The sequence below is a fragment of the Hippocampus zosterae genome, chromosome 14 (genome assembly GCF_025434085.1).
Source record: "Hippocampus zosterae strain Florida chromosome 14, ASM2543408v3, whole genome shotgun sequence".
Lineage (NCBI taxonomy): Eukaryota > Metazoa > Chordata > Actinopteri > Syngnathiformes > Syngnathidae > Hippocampus > Hippocampus zosterae.
The window spans coordinates 8,482,973-8,502,349 of NC_067464.1; the positions used below are offsets into that span (position 1 = coordinate 8,482,973).

The 19,377-nt window shown below is 41.4% G+C and overlaps 2 protein-coding genes across 2 annotated transcripts; one reads left to right on the forward strand and one right to left on the reverse strand.

Annotated features, from left to right (window-relative positions):
* The first annotated feature begins 21 nt into the window (after positions 1-21).
* On the forward strand, positions 22-19,332 carry tdrd9 (tudor domain containing 9). Its single transcript, XM_052085948.1, has 35 exons — positions 22-501; positions 4,827-4,894; positions 4,991-5,073; positions 5,355-5,576; positions 6,642-6,764; positions 6,859-6,939; positions 7,010-7,174; positions 7,255-7,358; positions 7,448-7,567; positions 8,440-8,524; positions 8,590-8,647; positions 8,783-8,887; positions 8,966-9,063; positions 9,137-9,268; positions 9,402-9,561; positions 9,672-9,735; positions 10,832-10,895; positions 10,993-11,037; positions 11,241-11,294; positions 11,636-11,752; positions 12,569-12,676; positions 13,384-13,484; positions 13,566-13,736; positions 13,930-14,041; positions 14,114-14,329; positions 14,738-14,827; positions 14,913-15,170; positions 15,668-15,835; positions 16,265-16,335; positions 16,424-16,533; positions 17,444-17,537; positions 18,026-18,164; positions 18,585-18,703; positions 18,778-18,850; positions 18,946-19,332. Exons 1-35 carry the CDS (start codon positions 377-379, stop codon positions 19,042-19,044), a joined length of 4,002 nt encoding a protein of 1,333 aa, XP_051941908.1. The 5' UTR covers positions 22-376; the 3' UTR covers positions 19,045-19,332.
* Positions 1,321-3,968, reverse strand: rd3l (RD3 like). The gene is made up of 3 exons (XM_052085983.1): positions 3,710-3,968; positions 2,674-3,002; positions 1,321-1,836 (listed from the first exon to the last, which is right to left on the reverse strand). The coding sequence occupies exons 2-3, from the start codon at positions 2,979-2,981 to the stop codon at positions 1,470-1,472; spliced, it is 675 nt and encodes a 224-aa protein (XP_051941943.1). The 5' UTR covers positions 2,982-3,002; positions 3,710-3,968; the 3' UTR covers positions 1,321-1,469.
* Positions 19,333-19,377: the final 45 nt, after the last annotated feature.

A 19,377-nucleotide genomic window follows, 5' to 3' on the forward strand; every position in this document is an offset into this window, starting at 1 on the left:
TTTCACAAGTCCTAAAATTATTATAATCTATGCTAATATACAGTACAGACTAGTGAAAGGTGTGTGGTTTGACTTCAGAAATGTGGAAAAATAACATGACTTTGCAGCTAGCAAATGGGCCGTGTGTTTTTTCTAACTGCAACAGAAAAAAAGAGAAACGCGTGCACTTCAACCTTCGAGTAACTTCTAAAATAAAGTTTCCAAACAAACAGCTAAATATTTGCGACGTGCTTTTCCACGGAGAAATTGCTAACAGTAGCTGCCATTTTTAATTTGCATCCACCCAGTTCGCCCCTCGACACCTCGCGGCTACTTGGAGTCAAAGCCACAGTAACCAATTGCACCTGACAACTTAGGACAGACAACAGGCCGCACCATGGCGGAGGGATTCACGGCCGAGCAAATTTCTAATTGGTTCATCTCTGGGTCCGCGTTTGCCAACATTAAGCTCACAGAAGAAGCTGTCGAAAATAAATTGTCTGGGCCGTCGAAAGAGACGAGGTAGGATCATTTTTCAGAATCGAAAAGGTGAACTTGAGCATAGCAAGCTCGGTTAGCCTTTACACCCGCACGTGTGCTCGTTTTGGTTTATCAGTATTGTGTGACACGTTTTTTGTAACAAACGCATGAAAAATAAAAACGAAATATGAATCGCAGACACTGCTTTTTGCCGTCACGTTGTCGAGCTATGAGCTGGTGGCAAACTAGTAGCCCCTCCGAACATGGGGCCGTACACGGAGCAGCACGTTTGGGCGCCAACTTAAAAGTAAAAGAAAGTCGCGACACAAAAATACACGACAAGCCACGAATATGTGCAAGTTTTAGAGTACAATTTATGATGTAAAGGAAGTTTTATAAATGATTTTCAAATCAAATTTACTGAATCTTTGGAGTGGCACATATATAGAGCTTTTGCCACTGATGTACCTGTACATGGTGGTGGCTTTTTTTTTTTGCCATGATTATTTTTCTGTTTATTTAGTATAAATATATACAACCAACTTGAATCAACGTGCATATATTTGAAATGGATGTAAAGGAAGTTTTATAAATGATTTTCAAATCAAATTTACTGAATCTTTGGAGTGGCACATATATAGAGCTTTTGCCACTGATGTACCTGTACATGGTGGTGGCTTTTTTTTTTTGCCATGATTATTTTTCTGTTTATTTAGTATAAATATATACAACCAACTTGAATCAACGTGCATATATTTGAAATGGATGTAAAGGAAGTTTTATAAATGATTTTCAAATCAAATTTACTGAATCTTTGGAGTGGCACATATATAGAGCTTTTGCCACTGATGTACCTGTACATGGTGGTCATTTTTTTTTTGCCATGATTATTTTTCTGTTTATTTAGTATAAATATATACAACCAACTTGAATCAACGTGCATATATTTGAAATGAAGTGCAGTTTGTATTTTGTACTTTGAAGATATAAATTACAAATTAATGGTGGATTCATTGACAACAGCGTCCTCTCGGTGTGTTACATGCCTCCGTTGACCTCATGGGAACTGGACAGTAATATGGAAGTTCCCACTCCCTTTTTGCCGTGAGGCAGTTGGTGTACCGCACGACTCTGTCCACATATCCAGAAACAGTTGGGATCTCCTCCCTGAGCCTTTCATCACTACTGCTTGCTTTGACAATGTTATGCTCCAATTTATTGCGGCTTGTCCAAAACCCCATTTTTGGGAACTCCTTCACCTTCCCTGAGGGGCTGTGCTCTTCACCACACCTTTGGTCGACGTCTCTCAGGACCAACTTGAAGACAGAGACTAGCTCCCATGGCATCACTTTGCTGGCTGCAAGCACCTCACGAAACCTGTGGAATCGCACAACCAACAAGTCGTTACTGAAATTTCAAGTTCTTTCAACTTTATCATTAAGTCGTACTTTAAGTTGACAGGTTTGAAGAGTAGGTTTGTTAATATCCTGCTAAATATGTCATTATATCTTTTCCGCATTGAAGTTTGATTTGTATTGGAAAAAATGCTAATGCGAGTGAAGTGTAAACGCACGAATGAGATGTACAGTACCATGTGAATGACATTTGAACTGCTCCGAAGTCACGCAGCCGTGCAAATGATTTTTTAATGGACAATTTTCAACTGTACAAAAATATTGGCTCAATGAGTACTGGATCAAAATTTGGGTGGAAACTTTTTTTAAAATGATAAATTTGCTGTAACATTGTTGACCGATGACTCCGATTTTGAATCGCAGCAAAACTAGTGGCCGACTGTTGGCCACTCATGAAAAGTATTTACTGAACTCGGCCCAACGCGTTACAGTTCAGTTGATTTCAGTTGCCTCGCTTGTTACACGGCGGGCTTTCTGAATGTAAATGTAAAAAGTCAATTGGATGTTGGCTTTAATTTAGGGGTCAAACATTGCCATAGATAATTGCTCAGAGAAATGCTATTGAATCTGTTCTCATGTCATTAAGGCAATTTTTCACCTTCACCTCATATTCACGTGACCTGACAGTGTGATATTAACACGCAGTGGCTTTGTTGGCAGCGAGCTCTGCCTTCCTTCTTGCTCTTTGGCCTGTGTGCGCTTTCCTGCTGTCAGGTTTCATTTTGATGGCGAAGCTATGTGCTGCTGACTGCATGCTAATGTGAGGATCTGAGAAGATGGTATGGTGTCTACAAAACACCTGGAGAGCACTGCTGCAGAGTGGACAGGCGGGATGCCAGCGCACAGTAGTTCCAGTTGGTCTAGCTCTGTTGTGGGGATGAGGGTCCTCCATCTTGGGTAGCTCTGAAAACATGGGTGATCCACGGTGCTGTGGACAAGCCTGTGCTCCAGGTCCAGGACCCTGGCTGTGCACTCGCGCTCCTGCACATGCCATAGAAGCTCTCGGATCAACTCGTGCTGTGGTCGGTCCCTAGGGCATCTCAGAGATGAGTTTTTAGCCTGCGCGGATGTGTCATGGATCCATTTCGGCCAGCTGAAGAGTGGCATGGCAAGGATAGCCCACAGGCACTGAAGAATATGAGAGGATTAGCCTGTCATGTCATTTGTAAAAAACGCAGTATTCTACCGTTTAGACATCCTTGAATGTCAATCCTTTCAAAATAGAGGTGTGAAAATTCATCAGCAACACGTCAATGATCAAATTAATCAACAACTATATTAATAATCCAGTGATTATATAAGAGCCAATGTTTTTTACACTTGACTTAACCAACCTAAAATTGTCCAAATCCACCCAATCTCAGGCTCTCAGCAGTACGTATTATCTGATTTCTGTAGTCTTTTATGAAGGCAGACTGATTATTATTTTGTTTAATAAAAATCAGACATAAGCAAACATATGCCTTTACGTTGGAAAACAGAGTAGTAACCGAATCATTTTCGAAATGTTTGCTAAGTACAACGTCGGTCTCTCTCGGATAATATTGTTCTTGATTTGATTGTTATCACTAAACAATGCCAAATAAATAATTGAAAATGGTTCTGTAATAGACTTCAATGCAAAATCAAATTGTATCAGATTAATTGATGGAATAATTAATCGAATAGTCAAATCTAAAAATATGCTTTAATGACAGCCATACTTTTAAACCGAACTTCAACAGAGTCAAAGAATGCTTCAAACATTGACATAGAACTTAGAAAGTTGGGCTTAATGTATAAAACAACTGCTTTCTTACAACATACAATAAAAAGAAGGGAAGATCAACACTTACAAACCACGCTTGATGCAAACCAGTTCTCGCAGAATAAAAGCTCCTCGATCAGTCCATTACATATTTTGGTGGTCGAGTACGGTCCGAGCTTTTATGTGGTGGTATCTGGTCTTTGTGTTGTAGTTGTGTTCTTGCCATCATCAATGTTGTCTTGTAGTCTTCCAGGAGAATTACTCACACTGCAGCTTGTGAGAGCTGTCACCTCTCTTCTTCTTCTTCTCTGCTCGGTCAGCTGCTTTGTGCTCGCACCGGCGAGGAAAGAAAGAGGGCGAATGTGTGGCGTGTGCATGTTGTGGTACCATCAGGATTTGTACCTCCCCTTGCTTGGGGCAAGTGAGGGCAAAGGCCACAGCTCTGGCTAAAGCAAAGAGATTCAGCTGATCTTTCGAATATCTTTCGCATTTTGATTGTTGGCTGGCTTTTACTATTGGATTGCTTCACACAGCAATGGAGTGGACAGTAGACTGGTGCACGTCCAACTGCCCCACAGCGCAATTCTTTTTTTCTGGGGGGGGGGGGGGTGCTAAATGCCAATGTGATTTTGCTTTGTTCCGTCACTTCCCAAATGTCATGACCACAAGTGTGCGCTGGAGCATTAAATGGCGTTTAAATTCCTGTGCCACGCTAAAGCATGTTTTCTGGGCATGCTAATCATGGATTCACTCGCGACACAATGTTTCCGATATTTTGCTCAGGACCAACATCAAGGTTATGCAACATTGGCCTCTTCATACTCAAGACTTTTAACTTTAGGGTAATGTGGCATCTAAACTCGGCAACGATGACAGCATAAAACTTATCAAAGCTTATTTGCTGTCTGATAATGTAATTTCTACATTTATTCAAGTTATGGTAACGTGATCGAAGAATCCATGAGCTATGACAGAAGTAAAGTATGACAGAAAATAAATACAGAAAATAATATATCTAGTATATTCACTCCCTCGGCTGTCGACAATAATGCTCAAGCATCCATCATTTGACTTGTGCAATTATAATCACAATTACAGGTAACTGCCAAGTGCTTCTGAACATGGCAGATTTCCAGTATGTGAGTGTACCCTAAGAAACTAAAGTGAAAGTCTGTAAAGATGACATTGTCTTAAATGTTTTGTAGCAGCCCAGTAAAAGTTCCTGATGAAGACGACTTGGAAAGTGTGAACAAGACAAAAGATGACCGGTCAAGTGAGTATGAAAATTTCAATGCAGTTGTCAATTCACATTATTCAATGCGCCATTTTTTTCACTTCAGCATAAGTAATAACAAGTGCCCTGCTCTAGTTTCTGAATCCTTAGGAAGCAGCCGTGCTCCACTTGCAAGCTCCAAGTATCCCACCTTCCCCATTACCAAAAGCAGACAGGAGGTAAAAGTCCATTTTCTGATAGCACAGAGCTGCTGCTCGTGCGTGCGTGAATGCGTATGCGTGACCTCATTCATGTTTGCAGTTTTTATCCTCTGGATTTAAGCGTCGCTAAAGAATAAAAGATGTTGTTTGCGACAGCAATTCAAATTCCTTGGTTTAATACTGCAATTTCTTTAGTGGCCTGGCATTTCCAGAATAAGCGCACCAATTTGCTTTGCAATATGACTTTTTCAATTGAGTCTACTGAAGCCTTGTGTGTGCATGCTTGTGTGCCCCTCCAGCTGATTTCTCTGATAGAAAACAACTCTGTCGTGATTATTCGAGGAGCCACAGGCAGTGGCAAGACCACCCAGCTGCCACAATACATTCTGGACCACTACAATGACAAAAATGCCCCTTGCAACATTGCAGTCACGCAACCACGCAAAATTGGTGCTACCAGTATTGCTCGCTGGGTTGCCAGTCAGAGAAACTGTACCTGCGGGAGTATAGTTGGATATCAGGTTGGTTCAGCTTTTATAGAGACTTTTTTCTGCTATAATCTGATCTACAAGGGGGAATGATTCCACTCAGGGCTGGAGAACTACGTTTTTTACTAGTGCACCTGATTTTTTTAGTTTTTATTTTTTTTTCTCCAGTGCACCAACACAAAACATAGGCGCAACCCACATGTTTGACTTGAAGTTTTGGTCTTAGCCTTATCTGACTGAAGCACACGCTTCTCCAAATGCACACACACAGACTTCCTCGCCCCTTCCCTCAAAAGGTTGATTGTACCGGTGCATCCATTTTATTTTATTTTTGTAGATGTACCTTTGAGAAATTAGGCTGCCTGGGTGCCCAAATTCTACAGTGCTGCCACTAGGCATCGTGATCTCAAGACACGAATGTTCAATTTGTGCACTCCTCCAACAAAATAATTTGGCTTGAAGGAGTTTTCCCTCCATTCCTTCCTTTTTTTGTTTGGTTCAAGTCATGCTTTTTCTTGAATGGAAAGCACTCTTTCCCTGCAGCGGTGGATTTGTTCTCAAGTCACTCTGACATTTATTTCATCCCAGTTTGTGTGCCGAGCACAAAAGTTTCCTCTGTGCGTCACTTTGGGCTGGCGTATGTACTGTACGCCTGGTTAAATTAACGCCACAATCTATGATATAGGAATTATTTATTATAGATATCCCATAGTGCCGTATTATATAATAGTCCCTTCATTCTGTTTGTTGATTCCATATTTCTGTGCAGTGTTTTACTGTATTGCTTTGCTATTTGCGCTTGGATCATGACCATTTTTACCTGCATTGTGATCAATATAAACTTGTTGAGTGACCATCGTTGGTCACTATTTTTCCATGTGCATTGTGGGCAATTTTGAGTGCCGTGCATTCTTTTTTTTTTCTTTTCAACATTCGGACACCCCCACAAAATGGCGTACCCCTTTAATAGTGCAGTACAGGAATATATGGAATAAATTGCACACTTGGGCACAGCCATTGTGTCTATAGCTGCTGTTGAGGAAGTTGAATGAAACCTTATTGATAAGCAATGTCTGTGATTTCATATTTTCATTTTAGGTTGGACTGGAGAAGATGGCTACTGAGCACACCCGGCTAATCTACATGACAACAGGAGTGCTGCTGGAAAAACTGGTTGTTGCCAAGACCCTCACAGAGTACTCACATATTTTTATTGATGAGGTGCATAAACGTAGCGTTTCAAAATTGAAATGAGTAGAATCTTTGAAAATATCGGTTGACTACATTTAATTTGGACAAATAACACTTGCTCAAGGTTCATGAACGTACTGTGGAGATGGACTTTGTCTTGCTGATTGTGAAGAGACTTCTTAACAGCAACTCTCGTTATGTGAAGGTAAAAAAAAAGACGTCTGTGGTATTCTGTCCTGATTGAGTGTTCCTTAACAGTAGCCATGTTGTCCTAGGTAATTCTCATGTCAGCCACCATTAACTGCAGACAATTTGCAGAGTATTTCAGCACCCTTGTTCGTGGAAAGATAAGTCCAGCCTATGTGTTTGAGGTGGAGGGTGCACCTTATACCATTGAGGACTTTTACCTGGATGACCTTCAGGACATCTGTCAATATAATGTACAGTACATAATGAGTTATTTGCTGCTGCTTTTAGTGGATATTGTTTCCTATCATGTTTTCATGTTTGTCCTTCCCAGCTGGATTCAGTACATTTAGATGATGCTTACATCTCAACTGCGATGTACAAACTTGCTATCTGCCTCATTGAGAGCTTTGACAAAATGGAGGGTGATAGGAGCAGGTGAAGACTCTTTGTGCAAGCATTACAAACTGCATTTTGGTAGCATTATATAACAAATTAAGTGGTGGAGTCTGTTTGTGTGTTAACAGTGATGCAGTAACAGAAGGCTGTGGGAACCTCTCGGAGAGGGGCAGCGTCCTTGTTTTCCTCCCTGGACTATATGAGATAAGATATATGCAACAAGCCCTGTCCACGCTGGTCCACAAGAGGTCTTTTTTTTTTTACATGGTCAAATGAAGTATTATGTTCTAATTTCATTTTATGTTCTACAAGTTAATCACTTTTTGAGATGATCACGTGCACCAAATTAATGGTCTTTCAAGACCTTTTTGTCTTGTCAACCCAGACCATGGCTAAGTACGACCCATGGGCCACATCAGGTCCGCCCACAAACTCTGACCGGCCGTCTCCGTGACCACGACAAATTTCTTATCTAATGAAAGAAATAATTTGTTTCATACTGGAAAATATAAATGCATTCTTATCTAATTAAGTTTAGTTTTAGTGATGCCTCTAGATACCGTTCTCCAAATGTGATAGTGATGCGCTTTTTAAGGTTGCATCTGATTGGTCAAAGTTAGATTAAAACATATTCTCAGTCCACTGACTTCAACCACAATGGTGAAATAGAGAGGAAAGAACAGAATGTCGGATTGCTTGCTCATTCACCCGGGGCTTTATTCCATCCCTTTTCAGCAGCAAACAGTTGGCACTCACGCTTGTACCTGAGCGCACCTGCTCCATACACTTATTCTAACTGGCGCTAATTGCCTTCTCTTCGGAATTCTACCTGCCCAGCCAGTGTTCTTATCCCACACACCAATAACTGGGCACTGCCCGTCTCATTTGGAAAGGGGAAAAAAAAAAAACTTAGTTTGTCGTGCAAAACATCAGTCCAATTAAACATGTGCTAATTGGTCCCGTGAAAACCAAATAAAGCCAGAAATGTTAATCAATTTATATAAACCCTCCCGGATAGGCCGATAGGGTGTAAAAAAAAATTTGGACATGTCCAAAAGAGAATGTTTGTTCACCTTACTTTAACCCAATTTAAGAAGCTTTGATGCCCTTTTCCTTTTAGGTTGCAGGTTTTTGCCCTCCACTCCACTGTAACAATGGAGGAACAATATGGTGTTTTCTTGTCTCCTGTGCCCGGATACAGGAAGGTAAAAGTTTCATGCTTCTTATTTCTTGACAGTTAATTATTCTAATGTTGTTCTAACCATTTCAGGTCATTCTTTCAACGAACATTGCAGAAAGTTCAGTGACTGTACCCGATGTCAAATATGGCAGGTTATCTTATTTCTCTTCCCCACTTTGGTCTCACCCTCAAAATGTGTATCTAATCTCCCTTTATCTTTGATACAACCACAAGGATTCCTTTATAAAATTAATTTCCATACCTCTTTTCCCTTTTTGTGCAGTTATTGATTTCTGCTTGGCCCGTCAGCTGATTTGTGACAAAGAAACCAATTATCAATCTCTGCATCTCACATGGGCGTCAAAGAACAACTGCAACCAACGTAGAGGTACCGCACAAATATTTCAAATACTGTACAGCAAAGTATGTCATCACTTCCGCTGACACTCACCTTCTACTCTGCCAGGAAGGGCAGGTCGAGTTTCCAAGGGCTACTGCTACCGCCTAGTCACCAAAGCCTTCTGGCGGAATGAAATCCCAGACTACATGATCCCTGAAATGTTGGTATGTGCCTACATTGAATCAGTCATGACGCCTTCATGGTATTCATTTTAATTCCCCCTGTGTGTCCTCTCAGCTTTCCCCACTGTCCAACATAGTGTTGAAGGTGAAGCTGCTGGGCATGGGAGACCCTCGATCCCTCCTTTCGACAGCTCCCTCACCTCCCAACCTCAAGGATATTATGAGAACCGTGCTCCAACTGAAAGAGGTGGGTGCTGGTGAATAACTACGGTGAGCACACTGTGATCCAAAGTATTACGCATATAAGATTGAAGTCAAGTCAAGGTTTGGGTTTTCATTCGTCCTGACCACTTGGGATAATATTCTCTTTTGTTCTGTAGATGGGGGCCCTGTCTGCTAAACAGAATGATGAATATGAAATTGATGGTGAGCTGACATTCCTGGGTCGAGTGCTGGCCCACTTACCTGTGGACCTTTACCGTGGCAAGATGATTGTCCTGGGCCACATCTTCGGTTGTCTCGATGAGTGTCTCATCATAGGTCGGCTTTCTACATTACAGTATTAGCGATATCAATTATCAGTAGTAAGTCTGCTTTTTGACTTACTTTTTACACAAGCTACATTAATTAACAACCACTTCAATCTTCAGCTGCCTGCAACTCGATGAAGAGTTTCTTTGCCATACCTTCAATGCAACAGCTTGCCGGTCACAGGTGAGTCACATCCGAAGGCTGTTTTCGTCGTCTTTGGTGCCCCTATGTTGCCCTGTATGTTTAAAAAAACAAAAACAAAACAAACAGCTAAATGAATAAAGTTCGTGAAGATGGTCTAATTCAGGGTGTCGCCGACCCACGGCTCTTTTATCCTAATGTTGCGGCTCTGCGTGCCTCAAGATAATAAATTATGAGTGCCCAATTGTATGTTATTTGTCTCAAAAACCAAAACATGTATCACTTCTGTTATGTTCTCTGACTGTACGCTAGGTGACAGTGTTGCTATAAAAATACTGTCGGGATGAAAAAGGAAGGAGAGGAATTCTGTAATGGCGACTATCGTGAGTTGTACGAACTCGTGTTGTGCTGTTAATAGCTTGTTAAGAAAATAGTGTTTGGCTACACTCTGGCCTTGTTATTTTGTCTCCCAACACCACAACTTATTTCTTCAGACCGTGTGCAATTTCGGTGATCAGCGTTCGCCTTCTTCTACCTATGCAAGTTTTGTGGTCGATCTGGAAATAGCCAGATTTATTGTATTTAATTGAAAGATGTTTGTTGTTTTTCTTTTCACTTTCTCCTTTCTTCTTTCTACATACATTCTTGCTGCTGGAGGCTGTAAATTTCCCCATTGTGGGACGAATAAAGGATATCTTATCTTATGAGAATCCGTTCACAGAAGGAGAACATATGAAAGATTTCATAAGAAACGCACTGTTTTACAAGCTAACATTGTCTTTTTAGATGTGATAAAGTATTTGCAGCTCCCGGTGTTGTCTTTTCTGTGGAAAACGGGTCGAAATATTTTTTTGTGTAGAAAGGGTTGTCGACCCCCGGTCTAATTCATACATGCAGGTTAACCCTTTCTGATCACACTTTTGTCCACATAAGGCGAAACCACGTTTCCATTTCCACCAAAAGGTTTGAAATGTTCAGGCAGCCAAATAGCCCCAAACAAATGACCACATAATAAGAAATCAGATAGAAATCTTAGTGTCACTTCACTTTATTTTTTCTTTTAAATCTGAAAAACATTCCTTCCGCCACAGATTGAGCCTGAATTTAATATTTTGTCTTCTGAATATTTGCTTTCTAGGAGCAAGATGGCATTTGCCCAAGGCAGCCAAAGTGATTCCATTGCATCTGTCAACACCTTTAAGGTAATGCTAAGCCCCCCCAACCCCCCACCTGCAAAAAAAACATATTTTAAGGGATTTGCTCAGTGCAACTCTTTTCACTTTCCTTCCCTGTTGTTAGGCATGGCTCTCCTTCAAAAAGCAAGGACAGCTGAGAAGCATGAAGGTGCCCGAAACAACTGAACATGAACCAACATCTATCATTGTCGATTTTTTTATTTTAACTGAGGTCACCTGTTTTCTCCATTGTATAACTATGGAACAGTTGTCAGAAGTTATCCTTTGTTCACATACTGTGATGACAAGGTGTCCTTGACTATGCAGACTTGTAAAAACATTAAGAAAACTGTCTGTTTTTCTCGATCTTAGGATGAACTGGTTTGGGGCAAAGAGAACTTCATTCAGGTCAAGAGGATCCGAGAGGTACCTTTTTGAAAGGATTCACTTCTTCGGAGTGTAATCTTATCCCGACGTACAAGGCAGAGTGCTGCGACATCACAGTTGCCAGCAACTGGCCGTAACAGAGACAGGCATTTCAGAATTAATTGATCAAGTGACAACTAATCGATTATCAAATTAATCACATATTTTGATAATCGATTAATCATTTAAAGACCCTTTTTAATACCTAAAATGAATTCTAATACGTTTTGTTTGCTGGCATGCATAAAAACTGTGGTAAATCACGTGAGAGTTTCCCTGTTGCAACCTTTGATGGGATAAGCTGTAAGTCTCAACAAATTGGCCATTCTCTCTCTATCCAGGTTGCAGAATTGTATTTAGATCTGAAAGAACGTGTGAAACAGTTCAACATGTGTGTGCCAGAAAATACCCAACCCTCAGACTACAAAAGCATCCACACACAGAAGTTCATTCTTCAGGTTTGTGATGAATTTGATCGCTTGGGCCTGTATTCTCCCCTGTACGGAAGTGGTTACATGCATTCTCCCGTCAATTCATTCTCCCGTCATTTATACACCTTTTTGCCTGGTTGGCCCTTTCAACACATTCTTTGAACGTCAAAGTATCATATGCTAAAAAAATACCAGTGCCAACTTTCTTTCTACCTGCGAGGAGCTGCTTAGTGTTACAAGTAATTAACGGCTCAATGGTGAGTTAGATTCTGAATCATTTGTTGGTTATACGTTTTACGTGACGCGCTGCGGTCTGTGGCACTGCTGATTTTAAATATAAATAAACAAATATTTAGATACATGGCAGACTCACCTTTTTTCTATTGATAAACCTCCAAACATACATTCAGTCATAAGCACAGTATTCTGATTAAATTTCTTTTATGGTATTTATTCCATCCAGAATTGGAAAAAACCAAAGGCAAAACAGACATGCTCCTTAAAAGGAGTATGTTGGATGACGATGGTGAAGAAATATCCGTTATGGAAGTTCATTCCAGATTTATAGTGTGTTACATTTTCCAAATACATTTCCATGGCACACTTAAGTCACACGAAAGCTCCATGATTTAAAATCGACCTCAAACTTCAGTGAGTCAGGCCTTCTTGGTGATTGCGCTCACATGAGCCGCTAATGTACACAAGGTAGGCCAGAAGTCATTACGAGGGAATGCGCGTACATCGAAGGTCTGCGGGGGTCCAGACCTGCACACAAATGATAGAGTATGACCCTTACTGTCTGGTGTAAAAGCTTTCACTTATTCACGGACCTCTCTTCCACAGGTAGTCATTGCTGGTGCCTACTACCCTAACTACTTTGTACAGGGAGAGATTGATGATGATCTGGCTTCCAGAGAGTTGAGTGGCTTCAACCCGAACACAACAGTCATGGTAGGTAATCAACTATTATTTACTTCTTGAGCAGACCAATATTCCAGCTATTAATGTATGAAGTGTCAGTGGTCAATGTGTCGTGCTATTCACACATTCTCATGGATATTTGTTGCTTTATTTACCGATGCACAAGCCACAAATCACACTTGGGTATGCGAGTTGACTGGTGACGTCGCTGGCTCAGGCGAGGGTCATTGCTGGTAATTTGCGGCCCAAGGCAAACACAGCAGAAATATAGAAGAAAAAAAAAGGTTTCATACTTATAGCATGAACCTCAGTTATCACAAAGGCTCGAGATGAAACCCCTGATATACCATTTACAAACATTTGTGAATGACAAACTGGATCTGTTCCAGTTTTCATATAAAACAGATGACTTCAACACAGATGATTGCCGTTCATTCTCAGATAATCAATTTGTAATAAAGGAAATGGGCGGACCTGTAAATTGTCAAAATCTGCATATAATTGACAATTGTTCTGGATTACATCGATCACAGTTCTCAAGTTCGGGGAAATCACCTCGGTACTCAGGTTATTATGAAAGCATGGTCTATCATAGAGACGGGTGTTTTACTGTTGTGATATTTTTTAAATGTGAGTTAGTTGTTTTTTCCCCAGCAATTACAGTCTCTGATACAGCAAAGTTTAGCTGAATGTGCTGTATGTTACATAAGGTTAATACCAAGACATGTCCTTCCCAGATGAGAAACCTCCCCGCCTACAGTTTTCTTTATTACAAGCAGCTGCTGTCTCTCTTCCGCCAATGTGGACAGGTCAAAGCCATTGCCTTTGAGAGCTCCAGGTAGTGAACTATAACATTTCTTCCTCATGCAGACGAGCCAAAACTATCACGACAGATATTGTGTATTTTTCGTGTGCGCAGAGCATATGTGGAATTCTACAAGACATCACAGGACTCTGAAACCCTGCCTGAGGTCTCACTCGCCCTCCTCCTGAACCAGCAGAAACCTGCCCTGGAGCTTTCCATCTACTCAACAGAACAAATAGAAGCCTGTGCCGGGGGCCGACAAATAGCTCATTTGAAATATGCACGGTATAGTTCTGTTCATGTGTTTGAGGAAATAACCTCTCCTCAAATGTACCATACTGCACCTTTGAGGAAATAACCTCTTTGTATTGATGAAATTGTGATTATAACAAAAGCAATGCATGTTTGGCAGTTTTACAACAGACATTTTGTGCAAGTAACAGCATATTGACACAGTTTGTGTGATGCTGCTGTGTAGGGTGAATGTTGACTTACAAAGCCAGTCAGTCCTTCCAGTGGGAGTGGTGAGCAGTACCCTTGACCCAGACAAACTGCCTCCCAACCTCTTTTTTGTGGTGAACATCACAACGGTCTGCATTCTACCTAATCCTGATATTTCAACCACGCTGCGTTGTCTCAATACATTGATGCGTTTGCTGCAGGTGGTGGACGTGGGTCATTTCTGGGGATTCCAGGCAGATGAAGCCAGTTTGGAGAAGCAGCGGCAATTGACAGGAGAGATCAACATGCGCACCCTTGAGCCTGTGACTGTGTCGCTCTATCCCAATTTTCTTTGCCTGGCACCTTACTCCGATGGAGATGGACAGGGCCTCTACTACCGGGCCAAGATCCTGCACATCTGTGGAGACACAGTGGAGGTGGCTGCGGGTGATATTTTCTCCTCAGGCAGTGGCCGAGTGGCATTGCACCCTCCGTGCCCACACAGGCTTCCGCTCCCATTTCAAAAGCATGCATCTTAGGTTCATTGAATTGTACAAATTGTCTACAGGCGTGAATGTGGCTACGAAAGAATGCTTGTCTGTCTATGTGTGCCATGCGGTTGGTTGGTGACCGCTCACCAGTGACCTTAATGAGTATAAGTGGCATAGAAAATGGATTTATGGCTCGCCTCATCATATCACACTTATATCGTTTTAAGTTGACTTATTTTAGATTGTGGTCATGTAATATACAGTTTATCATGCTAATCCGTGAAGTAGTCAAATCAATCTTTTACACGCTCCACATGAAATTATACCCAAGCAAAGGATGTTTTTATTCTGCAGGTGTTCTTCTTGGACTTTGGTAACACAGTGTCTGTCCAGTGCAACAGCCTGAGGGAGCTCCCATCTGACCTCCAGTCTCACCCCTTCCAGGTACCAACAGTTTGATTTTCCACTCAACTCCTTCTCACTTTCTATTGTGTCAATTAACAGACAAATGCACTTCTCCTTTTCCAAGGCTCGGGAGTTTAAAGTGATTGAAATGCGTCCGTCAGCAGAGTCCATCATATTTGGCAACCGCTGGAGCAGCCGTGCCCGTCATCGATTCATGGCACTGGTGAAAGGCCACTCTGTCATTGTGTCGCTGTACTCTGTTCTCCACAATGTGATGCGTGTGCAGCTGCTCATCAGCAGTGATACCACAAACAGAAGCATAGTCGACATCTTTGTGGAAGAGGGCCACGCCATCCATGCTGAAGAAAGCTTTGACTCCAAGGTAACCCGTCAATTAGAAGTCAACTAGAAAGCACATATTGCTTTCTATTCATTCAAACAACATGATTAATAAAATAATGTGGTGCTTGTTCACTGAAATATATTCACACATGGACAAAATGATTGGTACTCCTGTTAAAAACCCACAATGTTGACAAAAATAAGTTGAACAAGGTAAAAAAGTAATAAATACTAAAAAACACAAACAAATTTAAATCCGACATTACTTTTGCATCAACAAAATGATGGTACTCTTAACTTAATATTTTTGTTGCACAACTTTCTCTGCTTTCTGCGGCTCAGTGTGATATCACTACATTCAAATTATTCCTGTAACGGCCAGTGGGACCTCTACAACAGTATCAACAGTACCGGTATTTTGACTCAGTCCTTACGAGCAAACTTCTCCAGTTTGAAGGATGTCTTCTCGGTATGTTTTAGAGGCTAAATGGATTTTTATATACATTTTATTCTTCATGGGTCATCTTTGCCCTGCAGCAAAACCATGAGGTGCTGGTTTCTCTGTACAAAGACATCGAAACAGGCATGTATGTCCCCAATGCTGCCAGCAACTCCTGGACGGATCGCAAGAAAGAGGAGAAGCAGCTCATCGACTGCCTCCTCTCCCAGTTTTCCAAGAGCTGCCCGCCTTATTCCAGGACAAAGGCAAGATACAGTATGATTAAAGGGCAACTAAAACTAAAATGTCATAACATTTATTTTATTAAGTCAGTTCCATGGCTATAGTTCATGTATTTGATCATTTTAATGCAACCCCCCCCCCCAGAGTTTCAGTTAAAAAATAATTACCGGTACATGAAAAAAACGAGTTTGAGATGGACCAGTACACATTTTGAGTTGTCTTGTATATGTATCACGGAATGTGCTGAAAAAAAGAAAGGAAAACATGTAGAACCATGAGTTTATTTGGAATGTTAGAGAGAGCAGTTGCCACTGATTTGGTGTCGTGCAATTTGGGTGAGGGTTTGCAAGTAGGATTAGGGTTTTGGGTTTGCAAGTTGGGTCAGTTTTCCAAGTTATTTATTGTTTATAATGCTGTAATACTGTTCTCCGATTGGATGATGATGTACACAGGTTCGTTTGCATGGACCAAGCAGTCCTTATAAAATCCAATTCCACTGCTTGTTCCATGATGCGTACATCAAGTAAGTCGCTCATATCGCTGGGCACAATACTACTGATAGTCAAGAGGTCTTTGCCTTTGCTCATCAATGCATTGTGTCTTTTCCCCAGGCACGTGTACATAGATCAATACAGCATCAATACCATGGCTGTGAATGAAAATCCTCACTACAAGCACCAGAGAATGCTGGTGGCGGGGAGTGTGTTCATCAATTCTTCAGGTGCCAGGGAACTGCAAGCATGCCTCAAAAATACAGTGACGGTGATCAGTTATTCCCAAACAGTTTGCCATGAACTTTTGCATGCTATTAGAGATTAGCATGTGTGATGCGTGAAATTATCTAGTTTCAATTAATTTGACTGAAAATCATTTGGTTACAACAAATTGAAAATTATCTTTCTTTATGCGAGTGGCGGCATGGTGGGTGACTGGTTAGCACGTCGACCTCACTGTGCAGAGATGCAGGGTTGGATTTTGACTCCGGCCTTTCTGGGTGCATGTTCTTCCCATACCTGTGTGGAATTTCTCCGGGTACTCCCGTTTCCTCCCTCATTCCAAAAACATGCATGGCAGGTGAATGGAACACTCTAACTTGTCCCTAAGTGTGAGTGTGAGCGCATTGTTCGTCTATGTGTGCCCTGCCATTGGCTGGCAACCAGTTCAGGGTGTCCCCCGCCTACTGCCCGAAGACAGCTGGGATAGGCTCCAGCAAACCCCCGACCCTTGTGAGGATAAGCGGATTAGAAAATCAATGAATGGATGGATGTTAATGCGAGTGACTTGTAGCGACAGACAGAGGAATTAAATCCTTATCCACTTGAAGACGCACGGTACAATTTTTTTTTTCTCATGTAAAATACGTGCCTCAGCCGACTAATGTTTGGGAAACACTGTTCGACCACCAGATCATATGGCAGATTGAATGTGAAGTTTCATCCTTGAGTAAGGCGCTTCATGACTATAGATGAACTAAAATTATCGCCCCCAAATTTTTTTTTTTAAACTTTCATACCTCCTTTGGCAAGAAATGTACATCATGCCACCTAAATAATGTACGGGATGCAAATGTGTACGTCATGGCTTTAAAACTGCCTTTTGTTTAAGAAAGTAATTGCAGTGTTGTGTTGCAGGCAACATTCTTCCAAAGGACACCTCACTAATGCCAGACATACCTGGACTCCCTGCCATTGTTACCATGCTCTTCACCCCCATTATGGAATTACGGTTAGTGTCACATGGACATAACCATGACACAGACAGCAATATATCTGTGATCGCCCTCCATTGCGGCGGTTACGTTCCACACCACCCCTGCAATGGGTGAAAGCCACAACCCAGAAAAATCATAGTGAAATACTCCCTCTGCATGTTTTCATACCATTTATGTACCTGTGGTGGTCAGAAGCAAAATGTTATCCATAAAAACTGCATCCAAATGTGTCTTTGGTTACACTGGTTGTAGTAACGCAAGCTTATCGTCAGTATCTAGTGAAAAACACTGCTGTAAATTTTTCTCTTTTGTATATATGAGTTATGTGCCACCATCTAGTGGGTTAGAAAAGAATTACACCCAGGATATAGTAGATTCGGAATGACGTAAGCGCTATTAACTGACAAAAAGATTTCCACAAAATAGCTGGGTCACAAACCCTGAAACCCGCGTGGAGGGGGGTTTACTGTACCTGTTTTTTTTCTTCCTCTCTTTGTTTCAGCACCAACGAAGAGAAAACTCGCTACATCGGTGCACTCTGTGGTTTGGGCTGGAACAGCGAAACACAAAAAGGCGTCCTTCCGGACCATGACATTGAACTGGTCTTTGATGTCAAGTTTGATTTTGAAGACATCACTGAGGTAATGGCAAAGATTTATGAGGCCTATGTAATGAAATCCAATTCAAAATCTGTATCAAAAAATCTGCCTTTGCAAAGGCAACAATGCTCAGTTTTTGTTGGCACACAGAAAAAGTTTTGCTCCTCCGGTGTAGTCTAATAATAGTAATTATTATTATCATCATTATTATTACAGTTGTGCAGATAGCACTGGGGATGGATGGAGTCATGTAAGGCTACTATATATAGAGAGAAAGGTATAAAATGCTTGTTGTATGCTTGGTACACATCCCTCAGTGTAACCCTGACAGCCGTGATAGATGAAATTAAAAAAAATTTACGGACTTGAATCTTACTTGCAAGAGGTAGTGATTATGTTCGTACTATAGAAACCTTCTACAGTGGTGTCCCCTTGTCAGCTCTCTGACTGCTTTGTCTTCAGATAAATGCTTTGCGAGTGGCAATCAACCACCTGGTGTGTGAAGGGCCGAGGGGCACCGTGCACTTGCCGTCTGACAAGATCGCGAAGTTCCAGGAGGACTGTCGTGAACGTCTCATTAGGTTACACCCACATTCCTGCAGACTTGTTAGAAGCTTATTTGAATGAAAATAGAGATTGATTATGTTTTCTACAGATTGTTCACAAAGTCTCCTCCAAGGGAAAATGTCGCTTCAGTGTACTTTGATAAAGCAGGGAAATGGAACCAGGTATTGTGGCCATGACGTATTCATTTAACTTTTGAGATGGATTGTTTAGCCTGTTGTCTTGCTCTATTCGTGCTTTGCGTGCTCTGTTTCGACAGGTTGAGCCTTCACTCAAGATGGACGTCACCGAGGCTGGAACTGGAAAACCAAGAGGACATCTCTTTGAGCTGCATCCGCTCATCCTCCTCAACAACTAAGATACGTTCCGCAATTGAACACATTTTTTGTTTTATGTTTTAATTCAACTTAATTCAGCGTTTGATTTATTTTATCCTCCAGTGGGACTGTGGCTTTCACGTTGCCTTAAAAAAATTCACTCGAATTTCTTGGGTGGTACATGTTTGTTGTAACCTACATTTTGTCCTGTAAAAGTATGTGGGTTCATCTCTGTTTGGGTTTATTTTAGAAATATGTTGTGAAAATATGTTATCTTGTTGAAAGAGTTCCTCGGCAGTGGGACAATAAAAATAATCCGTTGCAACAGATGACACTTGACAGTCATTCTCAGCCCTGTCACCCACTTGTCACCA